At 46.7% G+C, this 15,390-nt stretch overlaps 1 protein-coding gene across 4 annotated transcripts in view; it reads right to left on the bottom strand.

Annotated features, from left to right (window-relative positions):
* The window catches only part of tmem131 (transmembrane protein 131), an 84,255-nt gene extending 78,950 nt beyond the window's left edge, over positions 1-5,305 (bottom strand). For 2 of the 4 annotated variants that reach the window (XR_006083549.1, XM_042322823.1), the window contains exon 1: positions 5,057-5,305. Coding sequence is in view for 3 of the 4 variants with exons in the window: in XM_042322823.1 (XP_042178757.1) it covers positions 5,057-5,180 (124 nt within the window). In the remaining variant the exon portion in view is untranslated. The remainder of the gene's footprint in view (positions 1-5,056) is intronic. The other 2 variants (XM_042322822.1, XM_042322821.1) reach the window with 2 other exon arrangements.
* Between the last annotated feature and the right edge of the window lie 10,085 nt (positions 5,306-15,390).

Raw genomic sequence — 15,390 nt, 5'->3', positions numbered from 1 at the left:
AAACGTCTAGGAGCAACAAAGACTCAGCCTCGAAGTGGTAGGCCACACAAGTTCACAACAAATCAAATCAAATTTATTTATAAAGCCCTTCTTACATCAGCTGATACCTCAAAGTGCTGTACAGAAACCCAGCCTAAAACCCAAAACAGCAAAGCAATGCAGGTGTAGAAGCACAAAAAAGAACAGCAGAATGCTGAAACCCATCAAAAAAAAAAATCTGTCCTCAGTTGCAAAACTCACTACCGCGTTCCAAACTGCCTCTGGAAGCAACGTCAACATAAGAACTGTTCGTCTGGAGCTTCATGAAATGGGTTTCCATGGCAGAGCATCCGCACACAAGCCTAAGATCACCATGTGCAATCCAAGCGTCGGCTGGAGTGGTGTAAAGCTCGCCGCCATTGGACTCTGGAGCAGTGGAAACACGTTCTCTGGAGTGATGAATCACAGATCACCATCTAGCTTGTCTAACAATCTTAGCTGGCAAGGTTGGTCAACTTTAGAAAAGCAAGCAATAACTAAATAAGACTCACATTCCTTTCAATCTTTTATCCAGATTTGAGGAGAGATGCATATTTAGTTTCTTGAAGAAGAAAAAAAAACAAACGCCAGACAGGAAGGAGACAAGAGGTATGCTTAGATATGCAGAAAAATATCTTGGTTCTAGATTACAGGAAAATGCTGTTTCAGCTGTGGGAAAAATGGCCATGCCCCCCTCCAGACCACCCCTCACAGCTCACCCCTCACAGCTCACCCCTCACAGACCACCCCTCACAGCTCACAGACCACCCCTCACAGCTCACCCCTCACAGCTCACCCCTCACAGCTCACCCCTCACAGACCACCCCTCACAGCTCACCCCTCACAGCTCACCCCTCACAGCTCACCCCTCACAGCTCACCCCTCACAGCTCACCCCTCACAGCTCACCCCTCACAGACCACCCCTCACAGCTCACCCCTAACACAGACCACCCCTCACAGCTCACCCCTCACAGACCACCCCTCACAGCTCACCCCTCACAGACAGCTCACCCCTCACAGACCACCCCTCACAGACCACCCCTCACAGCTCACCCCTCACAGACCACCCCTCACAGCTCACCCCTCACAGACCACCCTTCACAGCTCACCCCTCACAGACCACCCCTCACAGCTCACCCCACACAGACCACCCCTCACAGACCACCCCTCACAGCTCACCCCTCACAGACCACCCCTCACAGCTCACCCCTCACAGCTCACCCCTCACAGCTCACCCCTCACAGCTCACCCCTCACAGACCACCCCTCACAGACCACCCCTCACAGCTCACCCCAGCTCACAGACCACCCCTCACAGCTCACCCCTCACAGACCACCCCTCACAGAAGGGAAGGTAGGCTTACCGGAAGTGGTGCAGGACTAGTGGAGGTTAAACGCCATTTACCCACCTTTTCAGAAAAATGCATTGAAAGTATAGGGGAGCGTGTAGGAAGTTTACCAAGCTATTTTTATTTTTTTACTGCTACACACTGGCTAATGGTAGGCCTGTTTTAATAATACTCACTGTTGCCTAGTCTAGTAAATTGACTTTGTGTGTTAGGGTGACCGTCCTTAACACACAAGGTCAAGTTTCAGCCCCATTTCAGGAGTCCTGACTTTTCAGGCTACAAGAAAAAAAGGTACATTTGTCAGCAAGACGTATTAGTTAATGAAGGTCTAATCAATGGCAATAATTTGAAGTGATTTGTTTGACAATCAGATGAAAATATCATGACTGGTTGTGTTCATGCCACATTAAAAAGACAATACATTTTTACTGATTAAATTACTATTCCAATGTTGTGCCCCCACGCTCAATACAGAGGCCCCACCCCCACCCCACGCTCAATACCGAGCCCCCCACCCCACGCTCAATACCGAGCCCCCCCACCCCACGCTCAATACCGAGCCCCCCCCACCCCACGCTCAATACCGAGCCCCCCACCCCACGCTCAATACAGAGGCCCCACCCCCACCCCACGCTCAATACCGAGCCCCCCACCCACCCCACGCTCAATACCGAGCCCCCCACCCCACGCTCAATACAGAGGCCCCCCCCCACCCCACGCTCAATACCGAGCCCCCCCCACCCCACGCTCAATACAGAGCCCCACCCCCACCCCACGCTCAATACCGAGCCCCCCACCCCACGCTCAATACAGAGGCCCCACCCCCACCCCACGCTCAATACCGAGCCCCCCCCACCCCACGCTCAATACCGAGCCCCCACCCACCCCACGGTGTAATTCGCACTCTGTTGTGGCTAAATATAAAGGACTGGACATGGAGGTAAATGAAAATCCATAGAAATTAACAGCCTATTTTTGCTGTGATTACGGGACTGATCGGGTTAAATGATCCAACCCGTCGTTGCTGTCAGGCTCTCTGCTACAGCAGCTTGCTCTCCGCTACAGCAGCTTGCTCTCCGCTACAGCAGCTTGCTCTCCGCTACAGCAGCTTGCTCTCCGCTACAGCAGCTTGCTCTCCGCTACAGCAGCTTGCTCTCTGCTACAGCTGCTTGCTCTCTGCTTGCTCTCCACTACAGCAGCTTTCTCTCCACTACAGTAGCTTGCTCTCTGCTACCGCAGCTTTCTCTCCACTACAGCTGCTTGCTCTCTGCTTGCTCTCCACTACAGCAGCTTTCTCTCCGCTACAGCAGATTGCTCTCCACTACAGCAGCTTGCTCTCTGCTTGCTCTCCACTACAGCAGCTTTCTCTCCACTACAGTAGCTTGCTCTCCGCTACAGCAGCTTTCTCTCCACTACAGCAGCTTGCTCTCTGCTTGCTCTCCGCTACAGCAGCTTGCTCTCCGCTACAGCAGCTTGCTCTCCGCTACAGCAGCTTGCTCTCCGCTACAGTAGCTTGCGTTTGAGAACTGGGTTAGCTGCTCGCTAGCTGATTTAGCTAATTAGCCAGAAGATAACTTATAGAATATTGATGACACATAGTTTCAAATTTGTGATCATTCTCTACAATAACTAGCTAATTAACTAAGTTATCTTGATAATTTGTTTGACTGATAACTTGAGTTTGATGTCAGCTTAGGTAGAAATAGCTACTGTAACTACTAACGACTTTAACTAGGTAAACTAACAACCGTAGTTAGCTACAGTTTTATACTAGCAGATTTTCGGTTCATTGTCACCCAACTGATAACATTATCTACCGATCAACTATTTGGAAAAGATACATTTGCTAGCCACCTAGCTAGTTAAACATGTTGTCTTAACTTCTCAAGCTAGCTGGCAAAACATCAGGGTGTCCTTTCTGACATTACCGGCTGGCTAAGTCATGTGAAGTCAAGCCAGGGGCTATTTGGACTTGTTCAGTCGTTGCCTAGCTAGTTAGTTCAGTTATCAAGCTAGCTTACTTAAGTTAGCTACTGTGTAGCTTACCTACTGTGTAGCTTACCTAGCTAGCTGTGTCCTAACCCATAAGGTTAGAGGTAGTAAAACAGATGACGTTAACTAAGTTAGCAAGCAAATGTTTGTTTTCTGTGTTGAGTTGGCAAGTTCATTGTAGCTAACCAACTACCAACTACTGTAGATAACCAGCTACTGTAGGTAACCAGCTACTGTAGGAAACCAGCTACTGTAGTTAACCAGCTACTGTGGGTCACCAACTACTGTAGGTCATCAGCTACTGTAGGTCACCAGCTACTGTAGGTAACTAGCTACCCATAAAACAGCTACTGGAGGTAACCAGCTACTGTAGTTAACAAGCTACTGTAGGTAACCAACTGTTGTAGGTAACCAGCTACTGTAGGTAACCAGCTACCCATAAAGCAGCTACTGTAGGTAACCAGCTACTGTAGGTAACCAACTACTGTAGGTAACCAGCTACTGTAGGTAACCAGCTACTGTATTTAAACAGCTACTGTAGTTAACCAGCTACTGTAGGTAAACAGCTACTGTAGTTAACCAGCTACTGTAGGTAACCAACTACTGTAGGTAACCATCTACTGTAAGTAACCAGCTACTGTAGGTAACCAACTACTGTAGGTAACCAACTACTGTAGGTAACCAACTACTGTAGGTAACCAACTACTGTGGGTAACCAACTACTGTAGGTAACCAACTACTGTAGGTAACCAACTACTGTAGGTCACCAGCTACCCATAAAACAGCTACTGTAGGTAACCAGCTACTGTAGTTAACAAGCTACTGTAGGTAACCAACTACTGTAGGTAACCAACTACTGTAGGTAACCAGCTACCCACAAAGCAGCTACTGTAGGTAACCAGCTACTGTAGGTAACCAGCTACTGTAGGTAACCAGCTACTGTATGTAAACAGCTACTGTAGGTAACCAACTACTGTAGGTAACCAACTACTAACCAGTAGGTAACCAGCTACCCAGCTAAGCTACTGTAAACCAGCAGCTACTGTAGGTAACCAGCTACTGTAGGTAACCAGCTACTGTAGCCAGCTACTGTAGGTAACCAGCTACTGTAGGTAACCAGCTACTGTGGGTAACCAACTACTGTAGGTAATCAGCTACTGTAGGTAACCAGCTACCCATAAAGCAGCTACTGTAGGTAACCAGCTACTGTAGGTAACCAGCTACTGTAGGTAACCAGCTACCCATAAAGCAGCTACTGTAGGTAACCAGCTACTGTAGGTAACCAGCTACTGTAGGTAACCAGCTACTGTAGGTAACCAGCTACAGTAGGTAACCAGCTACTGTAGGTAACCAACTACTGTAGGTAACCAGCTACTGTAGGTAACCAGCTACTGTAGGTAACCAGCTACTGTAGGTAACCAGCTACTGTAGTTAACCAGCTACCCATAAAGCAGCTACTGTAGGTAACCAGCTACTGTAGGTAACCAGCTACTGTAGTTCACCAACTACTGTAGTTAACCAGCTACCCATAAAGCAATAAACCACCAGAGACGGTGTAAATAAAACATAAATTACCGAACCAAAGAAGTTATCTAGCGACACAGAGGTAAGTAGTGGCACCCTTGCTAGCAACCAAGCGAGAGTAAAATCTATAAAATGTTTGTTCACGCCAGGAATAAAAAATAATGTTTGTTCACCTTGTTTGTTCGCCTGCGCCGTGTGTATAAAAGTAATAAATAAAACCCGCAGCAATCCTATGCATGACAATTTAGTTTTTGTTGATGAGTGAAGAAAACTCTGTGCTCTTTCCCGGCTCGCCATGCTGCTGTGTGTCTCGGTATCCGTGTGAAGGGGCAACTGCTTGCATGCACATATAAACACTGCTACAGGAGACAGAAAGATCTCTCTACTAGCTAGTGAACTCGAGAAAGCCCCTGCTGGAAGTCTGTCAGACAGCAGTGCAGTGCATATAATAATTATTGTAATTTCTTAAACTCCTGTAGCGCTTTTCATAATATAAATCTCCAAGTGCTTCATAAGCAAAGAACAAACAAACAGCAAAGAACAAACAAACAAAATATAGCTGCGAGAAGCAATGAACGGGGTTCACAGGATGACAAAAAGTACACAAGATCAGTTGGATAACAAAGCAAGTACTCTATCATGTGGGAACTTATTCCTTTATGTTCAATCATGAGTCTAAATACAACATCTGGAGTGAATCTGAAGTATGGTTCATGAGAAAAATATGATTTTGAGCGTAAGTGTTACATATGCAAATCATTCGTTTGAATAGTTTCCTTGTTTTTTTTAGATATCAACACCAATACCAAGTTAATCTTAGGCATGTCCGTGATAGCGATGTCAGGTTTCAAGTTGAAAGGCCAGTGTGGAGTGAATTTACAGTGGTTTAAATACACATGTAAAATCAGATTTTTGATGTGTCAATAACTTAGCCATCTTTTGACCAATCCCTCAGTTTTTCTCAAACTAAGTTAAGATATGTACCATGGGCCGACATTCCATTGGTGTCATTTGGACTTATGTTTCATGAGAAGAAGATTTGAAGTATTTTTTAGCATATTAGCATATGTGCTAATATGTATCTACTGGTATAGTGTGGCCATCTTTGAATGCATCAACTTTATTTTCTCAAAGTCTTTAGGGACTATTGATGAGTCCAAAAAATAAATTTGGAGTGAATCAAGGTGGTGCAGCCTGCCCCTGGATGTCCTCCTGCAGGCTTGGGAAAAGCCTCAGATCTCTCAGCCGTTCCCGTGGACTCCCACGACTTCCAGGAGTTTTTCAGCAAGGCCCGCGCCACATCTCTTCCTCCGCATCGACCCTACGACTGCGCCATTGACCTCCTCCCGGGTACTACACAGCCTTTGGGGCGGCTTTATTCCTTGTCTGGTCCAGAGACCAAGACCATGGATGGGTACATTGAGAACTCTATTGCTGCAGGGTTTATTCCTCTTTCGTCCTGTCTGGCAGCTATACTCGTCTGGAGCATCGAGATCCTGGTCCGCAAGGCGCAGTGTTCCCAGCCGTTTAACCGGGCCCGGCTAACCAGTTGTTTGTCCCAGATTCTGCTCGGCCCCCAGTCCTGGAATGGGCTTATTCCTCTAATCTTATCTGCCATCATGACTCCTGATGGATCATGGTTTTCCTCTGACAACGGTTTTGGTGGCCCACCATACTTCCTGATGCCTCCACATTTGTAGCTTCCTGCATTGTGTGTGCGCTGAATAAGACTCTGCGGCAAGCTGCGGCAGGTCTCCTTCAACCACTCCCTTTTCCTCACCACCCCTGGTCCCATATATCACTGGACTTTGTCACTGGTCTCCCTCCGTCCAATGGCAACAGCACCATCCTTACAGTAGTGGATAGGTTTTCTAAAGCCGCCCATTTCATTCGCCTTCCAAAGTTACCCTTAGTCAAGGAGACGGCTCAGCTCATGGTCTTCCGGATCCATGGACTTTCAGTCAACATGGTCTCCGATTGTGATCCTCAGTTCTCATCCCGGTTCTGGAAGACGTTCTGCACCCTCAATTGGTCATTGGCCAGCCTGTCCACCGGTTTTCATCCCCAATCTAACGGCCATTCAGAGCATGCCAATCAGGACCTGGAGACGACTCTTTGTTGCCTCGTCTCTGCCAACCCCACCACATGGAGCCAGCAACTCATGTGGGTGGAGTATGCCTGCAACACCCTTCCCTGCTCGGCCACTGGTCTCTCGCCCTGTGTTCCTTGGGTTACCAGCCTCACTCTTCCCCGAGCAAGAGGAAGAAATCAGCATACCCTCGGCGCAGATGTTCGTCCGCCGCTGTCGGCGTACCTGGTAGAGAGCCAGGTCCGCTCTTTTTAAGACCACCTCCAGGTATCGGCGACAGGCAGAGGATATGGCTCTCCACTCGGGATCTGCCCAATGGGGGGAGTTCCGTAAACCTTCCCTCCGCTTTATTGGCTCTTTCCCCATCTCTAAAGTCCTTAGCCCCACTGTTGTTCGCCTTCTGTTGCCCCGCACCCTCTGTATACATCCCACTTTCCATGTGTCTACGATTAAACCTCTGTTTCACAGCCCTTTATCCTGACCCTGAGCCTACCTGCCGTTCTGTCCCTGATTGACTCTGCCTTGGATTATGAACCTCTGCCTGCCCTCGACCTGCCCTTTACGTGACCCTATGTATAATAAATATTCTGAGAATTGAACCATCCGCCTCCCCCTGGGTCATATCCTGAGTTGTGATAATTACAGACTGATTCATAAAAAAAGCATAAAAGAAGCAGTCCAGCTGGCTTTTCATGCTCTCCCACTTTTCTGCATTAAAGTGGACACGCTCTAGTTGAGTCATTTTTACACATGACAAATAAATCACACCGCGGCATCCCTGTGATTCCCATTTGTCCTATAATTTGGTAGTGGTACTCTTGATTAGGTTTGAGAGCGTAGGTACCATCAGCTCTTTGACGGAGGTATTTACAACCCGTGACTTGGTCTGGGCACTTTATTGCTCTGGACTTTCCTGTCAGGAGATGTGCCTAAATGGGGGGCATGAGGGTTGACAACAAAGCTACATGGGAACACTTTGTGCCCAGTGACTTCGGTGTACAGTGCTGCTGCAACCGTCTCAAGCTCCAGGCCTCTCTTCATCGGCTTGGTCTGCACGGTCTTTTTCTTCTGCATGCTGGTGGCAAGGCTGTCAGTCTGCTACTCTGGAGCACACCCTCTTAAAAGAGGATGAAGTTGGGTTCGAGTCCAAGCTCTGTCGCAGCCGGCTGGGCGGCGCACAATTGGCCCAGCGTCGTCCGGGCTAGGGAGGGTTTGGCCAGCAGGGATATCCTTGTCTCATCGCACACTAGCGACTCCTGTGGTGGGCCTTGCGCAGCTGACCAGGTCGCTAGGTGTACGGTGTTTCCTCCGACACATTGGTGCGGCTGGCTTCCGGGCTGGATGGGCATTGTGTCAAGAAGCAGTGCAGCTTGATTGGGTTGTGTTTCGGAGGACGCATGGCTCTCGATCTTCGCCTCTACGGAGTCCGTACGGGAGTTGCAGCGATGAGACAAGACTGTAACTACTAACAATTGGACACCATGAAATTGGGGAGAAAGAAGGAGTGAAAAAGAAAGGGAAAAAAGGAGGATGAAGTAAAGTACTGGGAGCAGACGCCATGTTGTTGTTGCTCTGCTGTCTTCTCCTTGTCCAGTGCCTCTGCTTCAGACCGGGAGAACATAATTGAGTGACAACCAATTCCAGATGAGAAAACATAAACCAGATATGGTTTGTGGGTTAGCATGCTGGCCAACTTCCAGCCACACATTCTTAAGAAGTAGCCTTACCTTCCTAACATAGTAGGTCCTGTCTAGTTCTCAGGAAGGCTGTAGTGATGCACGAATACACTATACTCGTCAATTTGGTTGTCACTCAACTTTTCTCATTGACTGCAATGTCTCGACATAAGCATCAGTAGGTTGACACTCATCTTCTTGTTGTCCAGTGCCTCTACTTCAGACTGGGAGATCATATCACTGTTAGAATACATCTCATTCAGAAGTGTAGGGAAAGAGCTGTTTGGGAACTCATCAGCCGGGTTGGAGGAGGAGGAGGAGGAGGAGGAGGAGGAGGAGGAGGAGGAGGAGGAGGGGAGGAGGGAGGAGGAGGAGGGAGGGGGAGGAGCTGCAAAATGAGGAGGGGGAGCACCCCCAGTTAGGAGGAGAGGAGGAGGGGAGGTTAAAGAGGAGGGGGGGAGGAAATCTGTATTCTCCAATAGTGGGAGCTGCAAAATAACATTTATTACAAAGCACCAACAGCTTGTTTAAATCATTTGGTGTATTTTTCCAGAAAGGAGCACCCCCAGTTAGAAGAAGAACAGATACGTTCTAAAGGAGGAGGAGGAAATGGTTAAAGAAGAACAGATACGTTCTAAAGGAGGAGGAGGAAATGGTTAAAGAAGAACAGATACGTTCTAAAGGAGGAGGAGGAAATGGACTTGTTAAAGAAGAACAGAGGAGGAGGAGGAGGAAGGAGGAGGAGGAGGAATGGTTAAAGAAGAACAGATACGTTCTAAAGGAGGAGGAGGAAATGGTTAAAGAAGAAGAACAGATACTTGTTAAAGAAGAACAGATACGTTCTAAGGAGGAGGAGGAGGAGGAGGAGGTTAAAGAGGAGGAGGAAAGGAGGAGGAGGAAGGAGGAGGGTTAAAGAAGAAGAACAGATACGTTCTAGAGGAGGAGAAGGAGGAGGAGGAGGAGGAGGAGGAGGAGGAGGAAATGGTTAAAGAAGAAGAAATAAAAACCATTCAGGAAACTGTTACCGTCAGAGTCAGTAAATAACAGCAGCGTCTCCGAAAAACTGGCTTTACTTATGATCACTCTAATTACTTGTGCACATTTTTACCAAATCATAAATCATCCCCACGGACAACTGTCCCCTTGACATACAAGAGAGTAAATAGGCAGATTCAGCTGATGAAAGAGCTGGCTTTCAGATTTCATATGGACTTACAAAGTGTTAACACTTCATTCAACTCCTGGGTGGACTTTATGTGTGACAGGACAGTTGTCTGTTCGGCCTCATAGGGACAACATCACAGACAACAGACCATTATAATCCCAGGAGAGATGTTCCCCAAAATCTCTGTAATACTAGATAGCATAGAGTTAAAGACGGAGAAACCAAGCTCACTGCTACTGCAAAGCCAAACTTCTTCCAACTACAAGACTAAATTCTCTGATAATATGTGATCCACTTGGCTCACTTATATTTGCTCTCTACACAGGATCCATTTCTGACAGAGAAATATTTAAACAATGTAACGTCACAGAGTTACCGCAAAGTCTGCTTTGTTGTGGCTACCTTAAGAGAGGTGATGGGCTCGGGCTCATGGCAGACAAAGGTTTTCTCATTGAGAAAGATGTGGAGGAAATTGGCCTTCGATTAAACATTCCTCCCATTTAGTCCAACCTACCAAAACCAGAACCAGATGTGGAGATAACAAAGAGAAGCGTAGGATGCACGTGGAATGGGCAACAGCCCAAATTAAGAAGTTTAAAAATAGTATCTGTCAAGATCCTCGATTCCAGATGAGGAAACATAAACCAGATGGTTTGTGGGTTAGCATGCTGGCCAACTTCCTAACATAGTAGGTCCTGTCTAGTTCTCAGGAAGGCTGTAGCGATGCACGAATACACTATACTCGGCAATTTGGTTGTCACTCAACTTTTCTCATTGACTGCAATGTATCGACATAACCATCAATAGGTTGACACTCACCTTTTCCCATTGACTGCAATCAGGGCCTAAAATGAACACCCGCCACCCACCAAATGCAGGTACATTTTGGCATTGGTGGGTAAGATGTCTATTTCACGTTGGCGGGTGGTCAAGCAATAAGGCACCTTGGAAGTTTGTGGTATATGGGCAATATACCATGGCTAAGGGCTGTGTCCAAACACTCTGCGTGCCTAAGGACAGCCCTTAGCCATGGTATATTCGCCATATACCACACCCCCTCGGGCCTTATTGCTTTAATGTCCCAGCTCGCGTGACACTCAGCAACACTGCCTGGCTGGGGAGTTGTGTGCACGGCAGTTGAAGTGACAAAGATTCATTTTTAGAAGTGCTATGCACAGGCATAAAATTGGATCTAATTTACTCAAAAGTGAGACTTTATCTTTGTGTTTATTGTCACGACTCCTACCGAAGGTGGCTCCCCTTCCCGTTCGGGTGGCGCTCGGTGGTCGTCGTCACCGGCCTACTAGCTGCCACTGATCTTTTCCTCCCCTCTGAACTCTCTGAACTCTCTGTCTCCTGCGTCTGACTCCTTCCTCCACTACACCCCCGGCATTACATTTCTTGGCTATTTACATAGTTTTGTTCACAGCCTAGGTTGCTTTTCAATGTTTGAGTTTGATTCCACTGCTAGGGAAGACACATCCCCTGCTAGATTCTCTATCTCACAGGCAGCCACACTGTCACCGAGGACCCTCGCTGTCACGGTAACCTCCCGCCCCTGTTAGATTCTCTATCTCACAGGCAGCCACACTGTCACCGAGGACCCTTGCTGTCACGGTAACCTCCCGCCCCTGCTAGATTCTCTATCTCACAGGCAGCCACACTGTCACTGAGGACTAGGGCTGCTTGAGTGCCCTCGCTGTCATGGTAACCTCCTGCCCTTAAAGTGGCACATTAACATTTGTGTCTCATCTGTGATATCGGATATTAAATATGGGATATTAAATCAATAATGCCCGAGAGGATGTGGTACGGTATATGGCCAATATACCATGGCTAAGGGCTTTATCCAGGCTGTACTCCATGAAGCATCGTGCCTAAGAACAGCCCTTAGCCGGGTTTCTTCCAGACGTGACTCTTGGCATTCAGGCCAAACAGTTCATCAGACCTGAGAATGTGCAGAGATGGTTTTCCTTCTGGAAGGTTCATTCGTCTCCACAGAGGAACTCTGGAGCTCTGTCAGAGTGACCACCGGGTTCTTGGTCACCTCGCTGACCAAGGCCCTTCTCCCCCGATTGCTCAGTTTGGCCGGGCGGCCAGCTCAAGGAAGTCTTGGTGGTTCCCAAACTTCATCCATTTAAGAACAATGGAGGCCAGTGTGTTCTTGGGGACCTTCAATTCTGCAGAAATGTTTTGGTACCCTTCCCCAGATCTGTGCCTCGACACAATCCTGTCTCAAAGCACTACGGACAATTCCTTCAATCTCATGGCTTGGGTTCTGCTCTGTCATGCACTGTCAAATGTGGGACCTTATATAGACAGGTGTGTGTCTTTCCAAATCATGTCCAATCAATTGAATTTACAACAGGTGGACTCCAATCAAGTTGTATAAACTTCTCAAGGTTGATCAATGGAAGCAGGATGGACCTGAGTTCAATTTTGAGTTTCATAGCAAGTGGTCAGAGCTATTTCTGTTTTTTATTTTTAATCAATGTAATAACATTTCTAAAAACCTGTTTTTGATTTGTCATTATAGGGTACTGTGATGTCATTATAGGGTACTGTGATGTCATTATAGGGTACTGTGATGTCATTATAGGGTACTGTGATGTCATTATAGGGTACTGTGATGACATTATAGGGTACTGTGATGTCATTATAGGGTACTGTGATGTCATTATAGGGTACTGTGATGTCATTATAGGGTACTGTGATGTCATTATAGGGTACTGTGATGTCATTATAGGGTACTGTGATGTCATTATAGGGTACTGTGATGTCATTATAGGGTACTGTGATGTCATGATAGGGTACTGTGATGACATTATAGGGTACTGTGATGTCATTATAGGGTACTGTGATGTCATTACAGAGTATTGTGTATAGATTGATGAGGGGAAAAAATAGAATTTAATAAATGTTATAATAAGAAAATGTGTAAAAAGTCAAGAGGGCTGAATACTTTCCGAAAGGCACTGTACTTGGAACCGAAAATGGTTCTACCAGGAACCAACAAGGGTTATTCAAAGGGTTCTACTATGGAGACAACTGAAGAACCCTTTTAGGTTTTAGATAGCACCTTTTTGGTTCCAGGTGAGACACTATTAGATTGGTCAACAGTAGAGATGTTTGTTGTCGTTTTGTTGTCATTCACTTGTGAAATACTACACCAAACATCTTAGTTAATGTACAATTGTGTGACTAAGACCTCCTCTGCAAAAATGTAAAAATATATATTCTGCACAGTGGTTTAGGAGCAACAGATTGGCTGTCAAAGACTGACTATCCTGGATGCCTTGTTCCCTATAGCCATCACCCACAGCCCCTTGTCCTGTACAGCCATCACCCACAGCCTCTTGTCCCATACAGCCATCACCCACAGCCCCTTGTCCCATACAGCCATCAACCACAGCCTCTTGTCCCCTGCACTCATCACCCACAGCCTCTTGTCCCGTACAGCTATCACCCACAGTTCCTTGTCCCGTACAGCCATCACCCACAGCCTCTTGTCCCCTGCACTCATCACCCACAGCCTCTTGTCCCGTACAGCCATCAACCACAGCCTCTGTCCCCTGCACTCATCACCCACAGCCTCTTGTCCCCTATAGCCATCACCCACAGCCTCTTGTCCCCTATAGCCATCACCCACAGCCTCTTGTCCCCTATAGCCATCATCCACAGCCTCTTGTCCCCTATAGCCATCACCCACAGCCTCTTGTCCCCTGCACTCATCACCCACAGCCTCTTGTCCCCTATAGCCATCACCCACAGCCTATTGTCCCCTATAGCCATCACCCACAGCCTCTTGTCCCCTATAGCCATCACCCACAGCCTCTTGTCCCCTATAGCCATCACCCACAGCCTCTTGTCCCCTATAGCCATCAACCACAGCCTCTTGTCCCCTGCACTCATCACCCACAGCCTCTTGTCCCCTATAGTCATCACCCACAGCCTCTTGTCCCCTGCACTCATCACCCACAGCCTCTTGTCCCCTATAGCCATCACCCACAGCCTCTTGTCCCCTGCACTCATCACCCACAGCCCCAAACATGTCCCTCTGCCGGAAAAACAGTGTTTGATGAGGTACCTGAACTGGCTTAGTGTTTGATGAGGTACCTGGACTGATTTAATGTTTGATGAGGTACCTGGACTGGTTTAATGTTTGATGAGGTACCTGGACTGGTTTAATGTTTGATGAGGTACCTGGACTCGGTAAATGTTTGATGAGGTACCTGGACTGGTTTAATGTTTGATGAGGTACCTGGACTGGTTTAATGTTTGATGAGGTACCTGGACTGGTTTAATGTTTGATGAGGTACCTGGACTGGTTTAATATTTGATGGGGTACCAGGACTGGTTTAATGTTTGATGAGGTGCCAGGACTTGTTTAATATTTGATGGGGTACCTGAACTGGTTTAATATTTGATGGGGTACCTGGACTGATTTAATATTTGATGGGGTACCTGGACTGGGTAAATGTTTGATGAGGTACCAGGACTTGTTTAATATTTGATGGGGTACCAGGATTGGTTTAATGTTTGATGAGGTACCAGGACTTGTTTAATATTTGATGGGGTACCTGAACTGGTTTAATATTTGATGGGGTACCTGAACTGGTTTAATATTTGATGGGGTACCTGAACTGGCTTAGTGTTTGTATCTTTTAATGAGGATCACTGGATCCCATTTTGTCTGTCTGCACACTGACTGTATTTCTGATTCAGGTCCTGGACGAATTGATTCCTTAATATGTTACTGCTTCAGGACACTATGCAAGATGCCAAGCAGTACCTACAACTTCCTCTAGAGAGCAGTGATGTAATGCATTATTTTCTATGTCCCCATCAACTGTACAAACAGTATAGTACATACTTCCTGTACATTTTAATTTCGTTAAATTTAGTCGTTTTTATCCATGTGATGACATTGAAATATGAACGTCTTGATTCTGTAGAATATAATCACAGGATTAAACCTCCCTCTCTTCTTCCTCTGAATATTGCATGTTGTATATATGTTTAGGGTTTCCTGTATGTACAGTAGGAAAACATTATGTTCGTTGAGGTGTCATAGTATGCAGAGCTATTCAATTGTCAACCGTTCCCACTTCCTCATTGGCTAATATGGCTCCTACTTAGAGATACAATAACAGTAAATGAATAGATGACAGACACGGCTATAAATCTGTCTCCGATATAATCGCATAATTTACACAGATCCACCGAAGAAACTTAGTGTGAAAAGGTGTTCAAAGGTCTGTTTTGTCAACGAGCTCAATGTAACCCACAGACTTGTGGAAACAAGACGATCCCAATAACTTAGGTAGTGAACGATGCCCCGTCTGGTATGTTCTGTTGAACTGTCCGGGACTCGTTTCCCTGTTTACTACTGAAAGATATTTTACTTTTTTAAGTCAAATACGAAATGAACTGCTGTACACTGGTCTCAAATATATTAGCATAACTAGGCTACACAGAACCATGGCGGACCCACTGTAAAATGAGAGGCTTTTTTGATGGTATTAAACGTGTCCCAGTCCAACGTGCCTAGCTCTTCCCTCTGGTGCGTGGTTTACG

Source organism: Oncorhynchus tshawytscha, linkage group LG06 (assembly GCF_018296145.1).
Source record: "Oncorhynchus tshawytscha isolate Ot180627B linkage group LG06, Otsh_v2.0, whole genome shotgun sequence".
Classification (NCBI taxonomy): Eukaryota; Metazoa; Chordata; class Actinopteri; order Salmoniformes; family Salmonidae; genus Oncorhynchus; species Oncorhynchus tshawytscha.
Note: the sequence above shows the minus strand (reverse complement) of the source record. Positions and strands in the feature narration are given on the sequence as shown.